Source organism: Amblyomma americanum, chromosome 4, assembly GCF_052857255.1.
Source record: "Amblyomma americanum isolate KBUSLIRL-KWMA chromosome 4, ASM5285725v1, whole genome shotgun sequence".
In the NCBI taxonomy this organism is placed as follows: Eukaryota; Metazoa; Arthropoda; class Arachnida; order Ixodida; family Ixodidae; genus Amblyomma; species Amblyomma americanum.
This window is the reverse complement of record NC_135500.1, coordinates 195833141-195847858: the sequence shown is the minus strand read 5'-3', so window position 1 is coordinate 195847858 and position 14718 is coordinate 195833141. Positions and strand designations below refer to the sequence as shown.

The 14718-nt window shown below is 44.6% G+C and overlaps 1 protein-coding gene across 1 annotated transcript in view; it reads right to left on the bottom strand.

Annotated features, from left to right (window-relative positions):
- The window catches only part of LOC144127492 (uncharacterized), a 32377-nt gene that overhangs the window by 4036 nt on the left and 13623 nt on the right, over window positions 1-14718 (bottom strand). Inside the window, exons 2-8 of the mRNA XM_077660484.1 lie at window positions 9042-9105; window positions 8273-8358; window positions 7583-7675; window positions 5922-5981; window positions 1442-1525; window positions 562-709; window positions 52-233 (exon numbers count right to left, since the gene is read on the bottom strand). Of these exons, the coding sequence (XP_077516610.1) occupies window positions 52-233; window positions 562-709; window positions 1442-1525; window positions 5922-5981; window positions 7583-7675; window positions 8273-8358; window positions 9042-9105 (717 nt within the window). The remainder of the gene's footprint in view (window positions 1-51; window positions 234-561; window positions 710-1441; window positions 1526-5921; window positions 5982-7582; window positions 7676-8272; window positions 8359-9041; window positions 9106-14718) is intronic.

The window sequence follows — 14718 nt, the reverse complement described above, 5'->3', positions numbered from 1 at the left end:
GCCATCACAGATTCCTCGCTAATCATCACAACATGGCACTGGTTATTTTACCAGAATGCAGGAGCTTCCTTGCATATCGGTCTCATCCCCAGACGGCTGCAGGGACGTTTCGGCCGTCGAGATGTGCATGCCGCTCGAGAGCTCCTCGGGGCCACAGGCGAAGGCGCTCGTCACTTCCGGAATGACCGGAATCACTTGCGGAGACAGCCTGCTTGTCATGCCGACAACCTTGTCTGCGAACACATACACAGTCGCCCCATTATCGAAAGTATGACCTTTGAAAATAGTGCTTGACTGATCCAATTTATTTTGATGGAATTCAATGTTGTTGACATGTATCAGCGGCACATCTACACCTAAGGTCTCACTGCACCCAACACAAGCGATAGTATAAGCAAATTCTTCCTAATAAGCTTTAAGGACTGCAAACAAAGATGCTGAGTAATCAGCTCAGTTGTTGACAGTTACCTTATATGTAACTAGAGTCGGATACAACTCAGAACAAAAAACTGGGATCTTTTTTAATGCTCCCGCGTGTTTTTCTTCCCTGTTTCAACTCACCTCCAGGAGCTGCTGCTGGTGGGGGAGCCGCGTAGTTCGCAGACTGGCCAGACTGCTTGGACTGCGACTGCATGCGGCTCGGCCACGTGGCCACGCTGCTCAGCTTGGAGCGCTCGCCGCGGCTGCTGTAGCCCGAGAGTACAGGGAGCTGCAGAGACAACAGTGCGTCCGTCCCGGTATAACGCTTTCATGCCTACAACGAGCTCATGGAAAAGGGGAAGTGCGCTCAGCGCATTAACGAGAATTCCGCAATCGCAAGATGACGTACCTCTACCTTTACGAGTACTGGTGCTTTTAACAGCATATTTGCCCTTATTCTACGAAAAATGAAGGACTTAAATCTAATCACGCTTTGATTAAAAGCACCTACCCCTCTTCTTCGTTCAACACCAGCCCCTCCAGCCCCTGCCCCTTGTTTTTAAGAACATTTCGAACAAACTGAGTACTTATTTGCTTTAGTTTGGTACTTTCCAGTAAATACAGCAAAAACCATCTAGGCACACAAGAGGGGCAACATGCCAGGATTTAAGTATAAATCATTTGAATGAAAACATCAAATGATTGCTTCATTAATATTGAGGCATCATTTTACTGCTGTTTTTCTGTGAAGCGATCACCATGGGGAGCTGCAAGAGCATCACTGCGCTCCTCCTAAAGTTCAAACGGGACATTTAGTACCGCGTACACAACCTAAAAAAAAAATTACGTGCCCAGCACGCATCGCGTGAGGCACGGCGGCTGCTCAGGTCGGACAGTCGTAAGTAGACGATATTTGACCACGTCTTAAATTTATCTTAAATTGCGTGCAACCCTACAGCTCTCCTCAGCAGGGTGCGGAAGCATAAATTCTCGTTACGAAACTTCGCACTTGCCCACTTACCGCAGCGCGGTTCTTTTGACCCATGGCCCGCCTGCCAACAGCGTATTCCTGGTACTGAGAAAGAACGCAGAGTATGGCGTATATCTGTGACGGAGGAGAAATAAAACGAACAAAATTGAGTAATCGCACTTTTAACAAACGCGAAGGAGAGTGTTTTATGCAAACGACCTCACGCAGTATCCCGTTTCAACACCTCGTTCTACGTCGCTACATTTAGAGTACTGAAACCGCGGAGGTCGTGTCAGCACACTTGCCAGGGCTGAGATAGTATTTTTTTTTTGTGCGTGTAACCTAAAATTGGAGCCAGCAAGTCTTGCTCGAAAGATAGTTGTGGCTACGAGATGAGGTTTCGTTCAAACAATAAGTGCCAAAGTGCCCGCTACAAAAAAAAACAGACCTCTGCATAGCGTGTGCGCAAAAAAAAAGATTAAATTGAAGAGAAGCATAACTGCCTCTTGAGTTAAACCATCATCTGTTTTCAGCAAGCTGATGAAAACCTTTGAGAGTTCGGTCGGGTGTCATTGCTAGGTGCTTTGTCTCGGTATACGTTAGGGTATTTGTCAACAAGCCTCAGACAGCAGATGTCACATACCACATGTGCGTTAGTGCGGCCGTTAGCACAACCTAACCTTGAATTGGAAACCCGTCCTGGCTATCCGATTCAATGTCACCATCAGAAATCCACTTAAAACGCTGCAATTTCATAGCCCTTTGATAACTTTCTTTGCAATTTCCTGCCGCTACCACTACGTCTGTAGTGGTGTCTCAAAGCTGTTTTCCTCTTGTAATTTTAGGCTCATCCTTGTTTGGCAGATAAAATCCTGAAAGCACAATGCGCGCCCAAATGCCAGAAACCGCTTCAAAGTTTACAATTTTAAACCTGGCGAATGTAACTCTAGAACGCCGTTCCAAGAGGTCAGTCATTTTATTGCCCTCCAAACTACAATCGAGACAGGGCAGTTTTATTAATCTCTGACGTGAAACGAGTCAGATATCTCAATCCGCACTCTGTCTCTGAGTGTACTTTTTTTCTCTTGTCACAAACTGCGTTGTAGAAAGTAAAAAAAATAAAACTACCAGGAAAGTGCTTTTTTGCCCAGTAGTTCTTTTTTTTTGTAGCATCAGCAGCAGCAGAATCAGAGTGTAAAGCTTGTGAGTCCCAACCAATGCGGTTACAGAACAAAACCAGAAAATTCAGCGCAGAGACCATTCTTATTGACCACGCCAGCAAAATAGCATGCATAAAATTTATTGTAATGGCTTTTTGATTTACTCACAGCAAACGTTTGGCGCCTTATAAATACGATGAGAAAAGCACAAAAGATCGTAAAATATAATGGTGAATAAAGGAAATGCGGTGGTGCCAAAAATGCACTGCCTGTTTGGACCTCCACACAGGCCTGAGGAAACATGAATAGAAGCGACGCTGGGAAACGAAATACTTGCTGTTCACCGCCTCTGTACCTTTCAGCGACGTCTTTCATTAGACAGCGCGAACAAGTTAGTCGTAAATTCTGACGACAGGCATCGACGTCCTCTTGTACAAGTGCGAGAGCTCCACAAAACGACATACAGGTTTGACTGTAAAGCTTGCTTCTTCTCAATTGTACTCTTTATGTGGAGAAGCCAACGTCCGGAAGACAGCGAAAGAACGCTGCGCTAGGTGGCGCGGCTGAAAGAGCGCTTCTAACACACATCCCCCTCCCAAATTTTTCAACAACCGTTTGAAGCCTCGCTGCCGGAGCAAACGGCAACTCCGGCGATCTAGGGGAGTGGGGAGCATCTAGATCACGTGACCTTGTGGCGTCATCACGACCTGCCCACCAGATTTTGACCAAAACTGACCACCGTGGCAAGTGGCAGTTAAATTAATGACTAGTCGCGAGCGGTTGCTCGGAAACAACAACCTTGATCTGAGACGCGCCACCGGTGGCAGCACCTGCCATCGCAGGGCAGTGCGCATCGCTTAACAGCTGCACCACTGCGCCAGGAGTGGTAAGAGGACTCCCAGGGACCTATGAATATAACGTGGGATATTCTCAAGAGAGCATGTATTGGCGTTAACCTCTTAACACTAACCCTTCATATTCTTAACGCGGAGCTTAAGTCACTCTAGTTTTTTTCATACATACATACAAAACGTTCTCGAGATAGCGGTAAACGTTTGCAAAAGCGAATGGAATTTAGTGTCTCAAAAGCAGGGCCTTCACATAAGGGTATTAGTTCGGGATTAAAAATTGGTCAAACGTGAAGTCAATAGAATTCAAGTTTAAAGTACATGACGAATTCACAGAAAATACCGTCAAGTTCGACATATTGGTTACACAACTCTAAAGAAAAACAAATACCGAGAACTGTGGCACCAGCCGCTACCCTGTTTTAAAAAGGATGCTCCTAACATCCATTCATCTAGCCATTGTGAGTCAAAAATATTTTAGCCATGCTCTCGAGAATTACACAAAATAAAATAAAATGTATATTTGAGATGGGTGGTGTCGAATAAACAAAGCACTTGCTTGTAACCTTGAACAGAGTGCTTGTCAGAAAGTTGCCACACAGGCACGAGGTAAAGCAACCAATAACAAATGCTTACTATTTCCAGAAATGTTATGCGTGGAATACTCGCACCCCAAGAGCGTGTTCTCGCACTGGTGGCTCACTAGTAGCAAAGTGCTCTCGAGAGTGAAAGTTTGGAAAGCTATGTAGCCGAGAAAAAATGCATTCTTGTCTACATAGACATCCAGCCTGAAGCAGCGTAATAAGCACTTTAACGTTCTAGAATTCCCAATCTACGTGAGAAAGCATATTGCTCATTGGAATCAGTCGTAACAAAACTTTTCCGGAGGCAGGCCTCAAAGGAACACTCTGCTAATTTATATCCCTTCCTGATACTGAACATCCACACATGCTAAATTTGTTATGTAAGCAAAAAACGTATTACAAGAAGAATAATCTGCACAGGGTGGAGAGCATTATGGCTGCGGTGGCTCGATCTAGCGACTAGACCTTAGTGCCGCTCACCCGTTATTCCGCCGTATAATCCACGCTATCGGCCTACCACCAGCCAAGCCAAAATACGAAACCTCATCTTCCCGGCATGCCTTTAGTGGATGAACCGCTCCTTACGAAGCTCGCATAGCAGGCGCCACTTTTACCTCTAGGTAATTTGAAAAGTTTTGTGGTATTAGCTCGACAAAATAGTCTGCTTTGCTTGCCAACGAGCAGCAGGATTGTTCAGCAAGGCTTTGCAATCATTCCATCTTTATACAGCAAAAACTAAGAAGAGCCGGACGGAGAAGGAGTCTGACAAGCGCGAGCACTCACTGATAACTGAACCTTTAACGGAACGAAAGTACTGCAGTCTTAATTCCACCGAAGGTCGCAGCGGCGGTAATGTGGATGTTTACTGGAAAGAGCTCGTTGCCCGGCTTTTATTGCTGCGTTCCTGCCGCACCAGTAAACAGCACGCTGGATTGGTTTTTTTTACGAACTGATGAAACACAGCTCTATTAGCACATTTCCATTACAGCGAATCAACATTCCCAGAGCTGCGTATGGGACTGCCTAGCGTCTCTTATTGTGTCCGCTGTACAGTAAGCATAGTTGTGTTGGGAAGTTCGATATACAACTGCAAAATTTTGAAGCAAATAAAACAAGGCCCGACCCTCTGCAAAATATAAAAAACTTATTAACGTAACTTACTCTGATACTTCACCGTTATTTGAATGCTCCAATCCTATTGAGAATTTTGTTTTTCTGCCAACTTTTTCTTCACACAGACATCTTAAACTGGACCGTTTATGAATACAAGGCGCGTTTCCTTAACGCTAATTTGTTCCCATAAGTGTATTAATTAGTTCTAAATGAAGACGTATGCACCAAAACTATTGTGAGACGTGTTCACCTATGACACGGCTCTTCTTGTGAATAGATTATGCTTTCCAGGATAGCAGTAACGAGAATTGCTGTACATTATGAACCTCCAAACTAGTTATATTCTGTGTGTTTTCTTAACTTCTGAAATTTATCTCAATAAACACAAAAAAAAAACACCCCGAGCTACGCTTTTAAAAACTCAGTAAACAAAACAAAGTTTCTGATAAACGAAGGTCAGCATTTAAACGAGGAAGATCAGGATCCCAAACATGGCGCATTAGCAGCGTATCCTAGGCTCAAACTAAACCTGTAACATATGCATTTCATTTTTGTCTTTCTTGCGTCCTTTTATACTTTTTTTCTGACGCTGGCATTATGACCGTGACGTGGCACAAGCTGTAAGTATCCTATGTATTCGTGTGCTGTGCTTGGAGTGACGAGGAGGCTTCATAGAGATCAGAACTTATCGAACTTTAGATCAGAGCTTATCAGAGCTTTACGAAGAAGTTCGGCCGGAAAAGATCAGACTAAGATTGTGTCGATTACATCCCTTTGGCGACGACATGTTGACGTAAGGAAAGAAAGAAGAGATGTGAAAGCTTACGTTGATGGAGCACAGTGTGTAGTCAACAATGTACATGGCAATGACGAACGGGTTAACCCTCTGAAAAGCAAATAAAAAATAACACACGGCGGGAGTAAGTATTCAGCCATAAAATGCTGAAATGAGTATAACACTTCCTTTTTTATCAAGGCCACCCACCCGTACTGGTTCATCTAGGTTCAAAGCTATGAAGGACCTGATAGTTTATTCTGCTTAAGAACTGAACATGCGAATAAAATTCCTGGAAGGCGCTCTTATATTTGATGGAAAAAAAATGCCGCGCTGACTTTTTTCATTTATCAGCACTCCCTCATGAGAATATTAAACGGAAGTGTAAGCGCTAAATGCAAAAAAAAATACTCTAGGCCTTAGAAAAACAGTCATGGTGTATTAAAAGCCTGAAGACTGTGAAGAACGCGAAAGATATTGGGAAAATGATGCGACCTCAGAGGTGTTTTACGCTCGACGAAACACAATTATTGGCTCGGCTGATTAGCAGTAAGAAACACTAGATGTATGAAGGCTAATAAATGAAGGCTAATAAAGCGATTGATTTCAAGCCTTTTTCTTTCATTGATTTCGAGCCCTTTTCTTTCACATAAAAAAAGTTTAAAATTGTGCACTTTTCTACAAAGTCTCGATGCCGTGCGAAATACAATAAACAACCGCAAAGCGACTAAAGGAATCAGGCATTTTAGTAAGAGCCAAGTTTTCAGAAAAGCACGCTCAGATTATTTTGGTCCACGCAGGTTCTCGGTTAACTTAAGAAATCATTTCTATGTGGGCCACATCTCCCAACAGTTTAAATGTTGACCCAGTGTTTGAGCCCTTTGGGAAGCGGATACCCTATTACAGGCATCCATGACGGTGCCTGTGTCTGTCTGTCTGTATGCGCGCACGCACGCGCGCGCGCGCGTGTGTGTGTGTGTGTGTGTGTGTGTGTGTGTGTGTGTGTGTGTGTGTGTGTGTGTGTGTGTGTGTGTGTGTGTGTGTGTGTGTGTGTGTGTGTGTGTGTGTGTGTGTGTGTGTGTGTGTGTGTGTGTGTGTGTGTGTGTGTGTGTGTGTGTGTGTGTGTGTGTGTGTGTGCGTGTGCGTGTGCATGTGCGTGCGTGTGTGTGTGTGTGTGTGTGTGTGTGTGTGTGTGTGCGTGTGTGTGTGTGTGTGTGTGTGTGTGTGTGTGTGTGTGTGTGTGTGTGTGTGTGTGTGTGTGTGTGTGTGTGTGTGTGTGTGTGTGTGTGTGTGTGTGTGTGTGTGTGTGTGTGTGTGTGTGTGTGTGTGTGTGTGTGTGTGTGTGTGTGTGTGTGTGTGTGTGTGTGTGTGTGTGTGTGTGTGTGTGTGTGTGTGTGTGTGTGTGTGTGTGTGTGTGTGTGTGTGTGTGTGTGTGTGTGTGTGTGTGTGTGTGTGTGTGTGTGTTATCGTTCTGGAAAACTACAACTTCCTCGCAATAAAATGAATGAAAAGAAATAAATTGCACAATCCTGGCTGGGTCGTAAGCTCTTCTGTTAGCAGTATCAGTTCTGGACCAGCGATAAGTTCTGGGAACACCCACAATCGTGAAACCACAGAAACAATGCAATCGCCCACCACGGCTCGCCTCCTGAGAGAATAACAATCTATCGCGGAAGTAAATTTCTAATAAGCGGGTCGTCAGAGTGGCTTACCATATCGGTGACAAAGTACAACGAGAGACAAACGTCCAACAGCGTCGTCATTGACACGACGGTCAGCCATGGAATGAGCAGCAGCCGGTTGTCCTGCACCGTGAATAAGTAAAGTTAGTGCACCTTACAACAAGCGATAGTAAGTTGCTTTAGGATATACCATCGAATGTGCATAAAGTTCATGTCTTGTCAGCGCGTAGCACCAATTCATACCGGGTTATTATACACTTTCATCTGTGCTTAAGGGGCATTTAGTGGTCCCAGGTAGCGTCAGCCTACAAACATTCATGCTAGTCCCTGATGTAATAGTCCTCACTAAGAACGCTTGAGATGTGCAGCAAATAAATCAACAGCATAGAGCTGTTATAATTCGCGCAAGAGGGTACTGGAACTAAAAGACAGAGGCAAACACATACTAAGACAGGACTGGCGCCAGTCTTGCTGGAACGTAGTGCTGTACCTTTCGTTATAACCTCGCCCGAAAGTGTTTTTTTTTTTTGCCATCGCAACCAACAGTCAAGTTTTGTGCATTTCAACAATGTATTTCATTTGTCTTTTCATGCCTTCATTCACACATCACAAAGAAAAGGCTACTTGTGCATTTATATAAGAAATTATTGCCATGTTTTTTCTTCCATTGCATCTCACAGCACTGTTCTTTACGGCACAAGCGCGTGTCGATCAACTCACCAAGAAGAGTCCCAGAAGAAGGACCACCGAGAAAATGACGCACAGTCCGGAAAAAACCAGTAGAAGTAGTACCAACGTGAACCCCACTGAAAAAAACGCAAGTAAAAGAAAAAGAACCTGTTAAATATAACCTGTTTAAAATCTGTTTAAACCTGTTTAAGAGCAGCTTAAAACCTGTTTAAAACCTGTTTAAAAACCTATTTAAAACCTGAAATAGCCTGTTTAAAAATAACCACGCGCATTATTTCACTCACGTGTTATGAAGCCACAAAGATTACACTTCGCGTGATTAACATTTCTGCCTGTCTTCAAACCTCCAAAACTTCTACAACCAATTACTACTAACAAGCTTTCAATATATTTGAGGCAGCCGAGAGGATTCAGGCAACTTTTTAATAGCTTTAAGTAAGTGCATGAATTCATGTGATTTGACTGTTTTTACATGCACTACATAAATATTTTGGCCATCCGTAAATACACTTCTTTATCAAGCTTCAGGAACTTTCCAAGTCAGGAATGTAATCCATCTATGACAAAAATGGTAAGCTGTGGAAGCTAGTTGTATAAACATTGATTTCCGTTGAGCATATTTTCTAGGACAGGTTTCTGTCACGCTTTTAAAACAGGTATTCGACAGGTAGTCTTAAGACGTGTTTAACCGTTACCATGTTGTCAACGCGTGGCGCTTCATAGCATGGTTGTAAGAAGTTCGCGATCTTCACCATCGGCATGCGAATAGGTTTGTTACATCTTAGAGTGCATGACTTACCTGGTGTGTGGAGCACAGAGTTTGCATGAAAAATTCCGGTGACTACTAGCATCGTGTAGAAAATCTGAAAAAAGAAAAACGAATGTCACCAAGAAATCTGTGGCAATTGCTATGCGGTGAGCGGTTTTCCGTGCGTTCGTATAGTGTGCGTGTGGATGCATGGGTGCATGCGTAAATTTCGTAACTTGACTTCAAATGGGACACGGAACTTAAAGTAATGAACGTTTAAGTATGCGTGGTCAGTTAAAGGGGCACTGAAAACGAAAAGAAGTTGGTCTGTACAGATAGTGTGAAATTCTGACGAAAAATAAGTAGATCATTCTCACTGAAAATAGAGCTTTCCTTATGGTAGAAAAGTCCGTATAGTGCAATAGAGGTGTCGCCATCATCGGCCGATTTCTCAAGTAAACTGCGTGTGTCGGCATCGCATTTTCGCGGATCACAGAGGCTATGCTACATCGTCATTCACTTCAAAACAGCGGCAACCAGTCATTCTTGGTGTAGAGATAAAATCGACTGGCGGGAAGAATTCAGAAATTAAATTTTCTAGGCAGGCATTCTTTCTTTTTTTTGCTGCCAGATAAACGTTAACATACTGAGAAAGAACGAGGGAACCAATTTTTACTGTGCACAATAAATATATTAAGTTGTCTCCACTCTGCCTTTAAAGGTTCAAAGTCTAAATTCTTGCTGTTTTGGGAAAACTATACGATATTCTAAAGCAATAACCTTGCAGTCTTTTCTTTTTAATGCGAAAGCATTGCCAGGCTTATCGGCAAAGAAACCCAGTTATTGACCGCAAAAATGGTCACAAAAAATCCTGGATAACGTCATCGTGGTATCAAAGAAATATTTTTTTTAATGTGCGCAAAATTGAACCCAGATCTTTCAGATTACGACGCGAGCACCCTTACGAATAGGCCACAAAACCGTGTTACTTCTTGGCGAAAAAGGTGCATCAATACTACATGCGTTGCCTTACGGATGCATGCTAATGAATAGGTGTGTCGACAGGAAGAGAAAAAGAACAAAATAAATCATCGTTTGGAAATGCAAAATGAGGTAAAAATTACAAAACAGTGCCTTCGCATTCAAAGCACGTAAGCAGTCTTAAGTGCCCTCCACAATTTTTTGCCGTCTCTGCAGGAAAGTACTCTGGCACTTGTCAATCAGTTAGGCTTAATAATTCAATTGAAATTCATTTTTCACTGAATGCTGTTGAAATTCACTCTCGCTCGCAGCATCCATACGGTTTTGTGGCTCCACATAGTCGCTACAGAGCCTAAGTGGATCTTGTTCGGGTCGCCGCATCGTGCACTGGTCGCAGTAAACGAATTCTGCAAGCACCTCCTAGTGTGTACCGGCACAGAGTGTCGCTGCTCTTTCTTACATGTCCTCAACGAATGCTGTTGCCAGCAAAACCATAAAAAGAAAGATGGTGCCATGAAAAAGCTCTTCTTCAGCAAGCTTCATCAATGCAAGAGCTTGCACGATTACGCCGGAAATACAAACAGCGGTGGTGCGACCAAGCTCTTGCTGAGAAAGGAGAAAAGGCGACTGAGTCTGCGTTTCTCATTTCCGCCAGTGTTTATCGATTCTCTCAAGTGAAAGCACTTCGGTTAAGGGCGCTTCCAGCTTCCGGTCCTGAATCCGCAGGCTGTGGCGTTTGCGAGAAAGATTTGGTACTTAGGTACTTGGGCTTTTTCCGCTTCTGTCACCCTTGTTCATGAAGGTCTTCCGCTCCATTCTAATTCGCAATTAAGCTGTCAACCTTAACACTAAAACGGAAAAGAGCTGAATAGGGAGGGAGAGACATATCCCGAAAAAAAATAGAGAGGACAGTGCACTGGAGTCGCTGTCTTGGCAGCCCAGACTAGGTGAAGAAAGATAGCAGAAAATGTGATGACAAGGTCACTCGATTGAAATTAGAAAGCGAAAGAGCATGCTATTTCATGCGCCTGGCTCATAACTTGGATTAAGTTTCGCTGGGTAATAGTGTACTTTGCAATTGAAAACTACACTAACTTAATACCCGGGTAATATGCATGGCTTCCCCCCTTCGAAGTTACAGTAGGACTCAGCGGGCGTGTTCAACGCAAGCAAAATACCTACTCTAATCATAATAACGACAATAGCTACTATAATCATAATTATGACAGGCGCGTGCAATTCTTGTTAAAACTAAAAACGCCCACTGCATACACTACCGAAAAAGACGTCAGGCTGTGTTGTGACGCTTGGATGAAACTTTCAGTCTTAGCACTGACTAGTAACATAAAAAAAGTCCCACTTTAATCTCGGGAGTTTTTTTTTTTTTTCAACGCAGGCTGCTTAGAGCCGAAAGCCGACGGCACAGCCTGGCATCAGCTTCAACCACTCCCGCGAATGCCTCTTCTTTTGACAAAGATCGCACGTGGAGGCCTAATTGGAAATTCTGCCGGCTTCTTCTCATCGCCCTGCTCTCTCAGTTTGTCATAGTCCCGACACAGGAACGCGATATCACCGCACGCAAAAGATTAATGTAATTACTGTCGTTGTTACTGCTGTTAAAGTCATTACCATGAGTCTTAAAAGCAAGAAGAAGGACGAATTGTACAGCGGCCACTGTCCCTAACCGCAGCCGCAGAAGAGAAGTTAATTGTCCCGTGAAGAGCGAAGAAGAAAAAGAAAGAAAAAGAAGGAAACAGAAGGAAAGAAATTCTATAGCAGTAAGGACAGCAGTGGCCCACACCGACCCGGTCAAGCAAGCTAAGATGAACTTGTCGCAACAAAAGCGAGCCACAGGAGTTTCTAGATAACGAAGCAAGAAGGGCGCATAATTGGAGACGAGCCTCAAGCGCGCTTTTGATCTCTGCTACCATCGCACGAAGCTGACACTCTTGGCCTTTTGGGTGAAGAAGTATCGAACATCGCCTGCGGTGTTGGGTTTCGCGAGGTTGACGTTCCGAACTTCTTTTTCTTCTGCGCGCCTCGCTCTTCTGTAAAGGTCATTGACGCAGAAAGTTTTCCGAAACTATAGACTTAGACGCTTCCCACATGTCACGAGCAGAGTGTTCGCCTTGTCTACCAAAGAGAAGAGGAGCAAGGCATCGGCACGCCGCCTTGACTTCTTACGCGTTTCGCAACGCCTTCTCCGCTAATGAGCGGCATTCTCGCAATATCGCTGGGCGCCTGCAAAGGAAATGACAGCCAGAAGGCGGTCTTACGGTGTGACAGTAAATAAATTTTGAAAACTTTCAAGCACGTAACCTCTCGGCGCCTCTTGTCTTATTATCCACTTCAAAGCAAAAGGTAATACGTGGCACTTCAATGCGGTTCCCTATATTCCTAGCTAAAATAAATGGATTGTTTGCCTCTGTTATGAATAATTAACATCTCGTTGTCTTTTTCTTTTACATTTTAACTTCACTGGTCACGAACGCATGTGCTCTCTCAGACTAGCTTCTATCATTGCGCGAAGAAATTGGTGCAAAGCTGCTGAGAAAAAAAAAATCTTATCAAAATATCCGCCCTCCCTTTATTCTTTGTAAATATTTTTTCTTCATCGATACGTATATCCTGTGCGCATCTACTCTAAGGCATGACACGGGTATCCCTGCTCTTAACGCTCCACGTAGCTGTTCATACAACAACGAATGCCGACCTTTGCCTTTTCTTTCTCTTTTATTTCAAAATTCCGGAAGCACACCCTCTCAGAACGCGCGCAGAGTCGACCGTGCCATAATGCCTTTTGTTCGACGTGCAGCTACTGCTTGTTGGCGCGCGGTCGCTAGGGCTGCACGTTAGTATTTGCGGCGCGAAAAGGCCTTTCTCCTGAGGCACACTCTCCCACAGGCAGGATGGCAATCCAGGGCGCGTCCCAGCTTTTCGCCTTGAGCATTTTTTATACGTATCTGTTTGGGCGGCTTGTACGGTTGCCACGGGAACGACCGGGCCAGAGGCCTGTCGGTCAAACCGGCCGCTTATTTTCCCGTTCCTCGGGGACAAGGCACACAAACAACCTCGCGATGCTGACGAGAGGCTCTAGGGACGCGCGCGTCGGTTGCCGAAGCCCATCTAACGTCTGCCCACGGCAACGTTGGGCAACCAAGCGCCGCACTGATAGAGCTTTATGAACTGCCTTCGATCTCAAAGCGTCACTCTGACGGACGCTTCCCGTCGGCCGAATACGCGATAACCGAGACGCGGGCGGCCGTCCGTTTATATTGGGAGCCCGCATTCAGCGACGCCGCTTTTATCGGAGCTCGCCAACACACACGTGCCGGCTCCGAACGACGGCCGACGGGTAACTGTGTTCTACATTCGAACTGAGAAGCACCCGGTTGTTTTGGTTGATCTTTGTCTTAAATCGTTAATATTCGTAACGACGAGGAAATTGCAAAGCACGTGTCCATGGTGATAAATGGGAATGAATGCGGCGAATCCTGCTCCCGTTATAATAATGAAACCACATAGCCTAACTCGCTGTTTGGGGAAGTTAAGTGAATGCCTCTAATGTTCTAACATTTGTAAGGACGCTACACATCCCCAGCAAACAGTGTAGTAATTCTCGTGTTGATTTTATCATAAAACTTATTTCATCGGTGAGTGAGTGAGTGAGTGAGTGAGTGAGTGAGTGAGTGAGTGAGTGAGTGAGTGAGTGAGTGAGTGAGTCGGTGGGTGGGTAGGTGGGTTGGTGGGTGAGGGGGGGTGGGCGAGTGAGTGAGTGAGTCAGTGGGTGGGTGGGTGAGTGAGTGAGTGAGTGAGTGAGTGAGTGAGTGAGTGAGTGAGTGAGTGAGTGAGTGAGTGAGTGAGTGAGTGAGTGAGTGAGTGAGTGAGTGAGTGAGTGAGTGAGTGAAGTTTTATGATTTCATTGGTGCTTACGCTCACGGGCTGATATGTCGTGCTTTCGTTCAGAATTAACTGCTAAACATAGAGCCGTATGGTAGCGGTTTCTGCTCAGTTGTACCTATCACAAAATAACTCCTGGAAATTCACCTTCCCCAAGGATGAATAAGTGACAACGACTGCTCTCCCATTATGAGGAATTGCAGTTACCGTTATAAGGAATAGAGGGTGCACGCGTGCATACTCTATACGCAGTTACGATTTTCAGAAGGACCGATTATTTGCATCATTTAAGCTAGCCAGTGCAATATGCGCCAAACTGTTTTGTAGCCCTCTCTTCTGACTACGAGATACCACGAAGCGTTCCCTACAGGTGATCCAAGGCTCTGCTCAAAGAAGCAAAGAAGTGCTTGAGAACGCGCGGCTAATAGCATCACAAATACTAAGATTATCTCTGCCCGCCACGAATAAACATTGTGTGGTGTCAACGTGATACTCGCTAAGCGTTCTTCAGTAGACGTTTCTACGTGTGACATGCCGTTTTAGACAAGTAATAAAATGATTATTGATTCGGGATTTGCTTCTGAATCAACGTGGATGTCATGGAACAAACGCTGGTTCCCATTGTCTTTTGCTGCTTTTCACCTCAGCAATGTAAAAAATAACCGTCGACCAACAAAGTTTTCTCTTTACCGTCGCCCACCTCTTGCTTTCACCACGGCTCCTGGAGCTGCGAACTATACTTCCGCAGCTTCGTACTAAATATCAGCTATCGCGGCGTTACCGAAAATGGCTGGGGGCGTACTCTCATCGTTCATGCTGTAGTCAGACCCGAGTGTTTTGAGCCGCT